The sequence below is a fragment of the Benincasa hispida genome, chromosome 1 (assembly GCF_009727055.1).
Source record: "Benincasa hispida cultivar B227 chromosome 1, ASM972705v1, whole genome shotgun sequence".
NCBI lineage: Eukaryota > Viridiplantae > Streptophyta > Magnoliopsida > Cucurbitales > Cucurbitaceae > Benincasa > Benincasa hispida.
Window position 1 is genome coordinate 44,721,156 of NC_052349.1, and position 5,079 is coordinate 44,726,234.

Below are 5,079 nucleotides of genomic sequence, written 5' to 3' on the forward strand. Positions count from 1 at the left end.
CAAAGTTCATCGACTTTAAGCATTCCTAGAAAATAAAATAAAAACGAAACACTAGGTCATGATTTAGGGTTTGAGAAAACCCTAATTTTGCTTCGTGATTGAGCAAAAGGGTGTCATAAACATATTCCAACCCAAATCAAATAATATCCCATGCATTACTCTAAAATAGGCAGTTAAGTGAAGTATGGAGTCGAACAACAAGGGACCACAATGATTCCTTAATTGAAAAGCTTATAGTATAGTAACCGAATTGGGGAGGGAGGGTTGTTGATTGGAATTGTTCCAATTTAAAATAAATTTGCATGAAATTTAAATGAGAATAAGAGAATAAGAGAGAGAGAGAGAGTTTTGTGGAATTTAATAGTGAAAAGATCTAGCTCAAATTTGATGTTATGTTTCCCCGATTAGATTAATTGATCATTGAACTCTAGACCAAACATTCTTTACTTAAGCCTAGCCAAATTAATTAGAATCTTAATTAACCATCCTAATTACCTAAGTAATCAAGTTGCATAGAAAACAAATATGTTCTAAGCACCTTAACTAATCGTATTAAGCTTTAGGGATATGTTAGAATGAACAAATGAATTTCCACAGTCTAATTAACTCATTTAATATGATTTCTACCTCAAGATTGATTAAAGCATTACTTATAGTGGTCAACTCACATTAAGCAAGTTAATCTAATCTTTTTACTTCCTAATGGTTCATTGCCTTAAACCTAAGCATAAAATCACATAAACAAGTATTGGTTGTCAATCAAATAAATGGAAACACAATCCATAGTAGAGAATTCAGAGTAGAAATCCTTAAACAAGAGTTTAAACAATGTATAATGGAGAACAAGTCTCACAATTAGTCTAAGAAAAGGAAAAACTATCAAACCCAAGCTAGAAGAGTTACCTTTAGCTCTAATCATCCTCAAAATACAAAAGATTAAGCTCCAAAATGACTAAAATGGAAAAGACTAAGTGTTTATAATGGAGAGGAGAAGAAAACAGGAGCAAAAATGAAAAAAAAAAGTGTGATAAAATGAAAAATCAGGCAAAATATCCTTTTATAATACTGCACAAAGTGTCGTAGCGCATGAGGCTGGAAGGCCCCCTTGATGAAGCACAGTGCTGCGCATATTGATTAGGCGCACTCTACAAAAGTTTGAAACGTTACGCTTTCCCATTGTCCCAGAATTGAAGACTTCTACCTTTGAGCGCATATGCTCTTCCCTAAAGGCAATTTTGTAATTTCTCAACCTTCTTTCTCCCTTGATGCATTTAAACTCTAATTTGGTCTGTTTTAGCACCATTTCACTCTGAACACCTCGTTCTATCTCTGAAACACCCGAGAACTATAAAATCATCGAAAGTACACTAAATTGATCAACAACCTCAAATTAAGTAGAGGAAGATAACACATTTTTATGCTATCAAATCACCCCAACTTGATTCTTGATCGTCCTCGAGCGAGGTAGAACAGGCATTCACACAAAGATTAGCTTAATAAGTTACCATGTTTCCTACTCTAGCCTTAACAATCAACCAAAATCATGCTCATAATCAATTAAGCTATCCAAAAGCATTTAATCAACTCAAGAAAAAATTGGAATTTCATTTTAATTCTTCTCATGCTGAATAAATTATAGGCTATTTATGTCAAGCACAAGCGAGCCCAAAATAGACTTATGATGCCTCAATTTGTTTTCCCCCTATTCTGAGTCGAGCACCAACCATCAAATATCAAAGCATATGAGACAGTAATACATCATCTGAGGTGCAACTGAAATAAAATTTTAAGGTCCCTAAACTTGCATTTCTTTTACCTAAGGGCACTAGATTTCACATTTCCACTACAGGGAACCATACCCACACTTTTCTCGCGAGTGTCCTAACTGATCACTGCAAAATGCAGCTCTTTTTACCTTAGTGATGCATGCAAATTACAAATTTATTACTATTATTTTTCTCTTTTTGATACTTTTTTTATTTTGAGAGAAATTTTTTTCTTATCAGCTGACTCTTTCTTTTTCCCTTCTTTTTTTAGCAGGCAAATATTTCACACAATTCCTCTCAGTGTCATATTACCATCTATTATGCAAAACATTTTCTAATTAATGGAGCTTTTCAGTGTGACAACAAACCTATGCCCTCGTAATGCAATTTTAAGTAAGTAAGAGTTAAGATAAATGGATAGAGAACCAGAAAATGCATTATATAAATGAAATAAGATTTTAAAAAATGGCCTAAAAATCATAAATAAATTAATTCTCCTTATTATGTAATTATAGTTTGAATCTTATTCAAACAAACTTTATATAAATCATGTATTAATTGCATCCAATACAATTAATATGTTTCCTCTAAAAGCTTGGAAACTTCAAATTTTATTTCAATCATATTTGATCCTTGTTGGTCCGTTGTGGGCTAGCAAGGGGACCTTATGAACCTACATTTTATAAGCTCCAATAATTCATGATTAATTAATTAAAATTTTTACTTAAATTAATCTTCATTCATTAACTACAGGGGAAACATTATAGACCCTTAATTGAACTTTTATGCACTATGGGACAAGTTGTGCTCATGGATATAATCAATATAAGGAAGTCAATGAAAGAACTCTAAATCTAGAGAACCAGTGAGCGAAAGCGGATCGTTCCAAACTCCATTGAGAAAGAACACATACATTTACAGTCATACAAAAACAATTATGCATAGAAAATAAATTATAGCATGCTTCTTAAGTAAATACAAAGGGATCGAGTATAATACCTTTGAAGAACTTTTCTTCACGTATTTACCTCGATCAGTTTCCAATGCGTGCAAAGAAGAACTCGAGCGCAACGATCAGAACTCGACCTAAAGGAGCAACTAGAAGATCCTCGATCACCAGCGAGTATAACTCGATCCTCGATTCTCGAACAGAACTCGACACCACAATAAAGTTGCCTTGGTATTATCAGTGTGAGAATCCAGGAGTTATAGGCTTTGTTTGATTTTGGATAGAGGAATGGAGGAGGTAAACGATCGAGTATGCGATCAAACGATCGTGTAGAAGAAGAAGTCTATCGCATAGACTTGATACTTGAAAGTGTAGCAACGAGTAACTATCATATAGTAAACTCGATACTTGATAGTTTAGACTCTAAAGTTATCGTTTAGTAAAACTAATTTTTACTCGATAGTGATTTTTGTGAGATTGATTCGAATAAATTTGCACTGCATGATTTGGAAAAAAAAAAATCCTTTTTATCTCACTGTAACGACCCAACCCCTTAGGACTTAAGTTAGACTGTTACTAAATACATGCATGCATGGAACTTAAAACGACACCATTTTATGGTGAAATAAATGCTAAATAAATAAGATAAGTTCAAAAGTTCTTCATTAAATTCAAATATTAAAAACAAATAATGGGGTACCCATAAATCATAAATGATAATAATAAGTATGAAAACAATTCTTAATAGTAAGTTTCAAACAGCAAAACTGAAAGTTGAAAAAAAACATGAAAAGAAATCTAAATATCATGAGCGGAGCATAAAACTGGTTCCAGTGGCTCGATCACGAATTCCGCTTGTCAATCGCCAGTGCATCTCTACCTTTACCTGAAACAACAACATGAGAAAGGATGAGTATAAAATACTCAGTAAGTAACCCCACTACTGGGGTCGGGCTAGACATATATGTCCTCTAGATGCCTACCTCTAACGAAACATAAAAACTGCCCTAGTCCTCATGGGACACATATATACATGAAAAACTGGTTTTTATCATACTGTAGTTAAGTATGCCCAATACCTCTGGTGAATCCCGAAGGAAACACAACCCCTGGTGAATCTCGAAGGAAACACAACCCCCTGGTGTATCCCGAAGGAAACACAACCCCTGGTGTATCTCGAAGGAAACACAACCTCTATCGTTCTGTTCTAATATTCATCTATTATGCTAGCATATATCTAGTGTTTGACTCGTGGGCAGTTCCAATAGTAAGATTACTTACCTCAAAGTCAAATTCAGATATTAATCCAAGCTAATGATCTCCAACAAAATAAATCCCGAATTAAGTGCCCAAATACAGACATAATACTAAATTTTAGTCTTTGGAACCAAGACCCAAACATACAAATTTAATCCAACGATCATTAATTAACATACCCAAATGAAACTTGATCAACAAACACTCACAAGATTTCGACTCCAAGTAATCCAATAATCAATAGGTGCCTAACAACCAACAACAAGGATCACAATGCTTACTAAACTACTTGCCGAACGAACTCGAATCCGCTGGACAGCACGTTGCGCACTTCGAAGTACTCCAATCTTGGATTTAAATTCCAAATATAGTAGGTATCAACCAAAAAGAAAATCCAAAATTTAATGGGCAAACAAGAAACTTCGAAACACAACCGATCTTACCCAAAACTACCAGATTTGGTAAAACCCAACGATGGCGGTGGCAACGAACGGTGAACAGAGGGCGTGGATGGAATGCACGAAATGATCCGGCACTGATTGGATGAACGACTTGCTGGAGTGAACAGACGCGTGCCCGATATGGGGCACGAACGGTCGGCTTCAGGGCTAGTAGAATCCACCGCGACGTCAACCAGGAACGGCTAGTAGATATGGCACGAGCAAACCGGTAGGATGACTCCACTTGACGGCGAGTTGGCGTGAGGGCTGGGCGAACAGATCGGGCGGTTGGACACTGTTGACTTGGTTGACGACGCGAGAATGAGGCTTTACGGAGTTGACGACAGCGTGTGGCTTGGCCTGAACAGCGGGAATTGAGGCGGCTGCTAGGGCACGTGAACGGCAATGGAAAATAGAAAACAGAGAGGGGGGGCATGCGTGAGGAAAAAGAAGAAAAGGGATTTTTTTTTATATAATAAAAAAAAACTTAAAAGGAAATAGAATAAACTTTTATTTTATTCTTTTCCTTATTCTACTTTATTTTATTAAATTTCTTTTCTTCCCAAAATAAAATTAATTCCTGCTATTAATTTCCAAATTGAATAATTTTAACGTCAATAATTAAATTCCCGCAATTACAGTTGAATTCCAAAATTCCAAAAATGCC

At 35.3% G+C, this 5,079-nt stretch overlaps 1 protein-coding gene and 1 long non-coding RNA gene across 6 annotated transcripts; both read right to left on the minus strand.

The window, feature by feature from the left end:
* Nucleotides 1–786: 786 nt before the first annotated feature.
* On the minus strand, nucleotides 787–3,341 carry LOC120070549. Of its 2 annotated transcripts, none has more exons than XR_005479980.1 (2): nucleotides 2,766–3,341; nucleotides 787–1,329 (listed from the first exon to the last, which is right to left on the minus strand). It is a non-coding gene; the product is annotated as an uncharacterized LOC120070549 (long non-coding RNA). The 2 variants fall into 2 exon arrangements; XR_005479981.1 differs by having other exon boundaries at nucleotides 787–1,345.
* A 196-nt stretch (nucleotides 3,342–3,537) lies between these two features.
* Nucleotides 3,538–4,874, minus strand: LOC120086992. 4 transcript variants are annotated; one of them, XR_005484399.1, is made up of 3 exons: nucleotides 4,416–4,867; nucleotides 4,254–4,319; nucleotides 3,539–3,601 (listed from the first exon to the last, which is right to left on the minus strand). XR_005484399.1 is itself a non-coding variant. In XM_039043835.1 (2 exons), the coding sequence occupies exons 1-2, from the start codon at nucleotides 4,846–4,848 to the stop codon at nucleotides 3,558–3,560; spliced, it is 477 nt and encodes a 158-aa protein (XP_038899763.1). In that variant the 5' UTR covers nucleotides 4,849–4,874; the 3' UTR covers nucleotides 3,538–3,557. The 4 variants fall into 4 exon arrangements, 1 of the variants encoding a protein (XP_038899763.1); XM_039043835.1 differs by lacking the exon at nucleotides 4,254–4,319 and having other exon boundaries at nucleotides 3,538–3,601; nucleotides 4,416–4,874; XR_005484398.1 differs by having other exon boundaries at nucleotides 3,567–3,601; nucleotides 3,997–4,874.
* Nucleotides 4,875–5,079: the final 205 nt, after the last annotated feature.

What these genes read in the sequence shown, in the direction of transcription:
- LOC120086992 (XM_039043835.1), bottom strand. Translation starts at nt 4,848, where the DNA reads ATGCCCCCCCTCTCTGTTTTCTATTTTCCATTGCCGTTCACGTGCCCT. An exon ending in ACCAAATCTGGTAGTTTTGG is followed by an intron (nt 3,602 to 4,415) that starts GTAAGATCGGTT and finishes TTGTTGTTTCAG; the next exon opens with GTAAAGGTAGAGATGCACTG.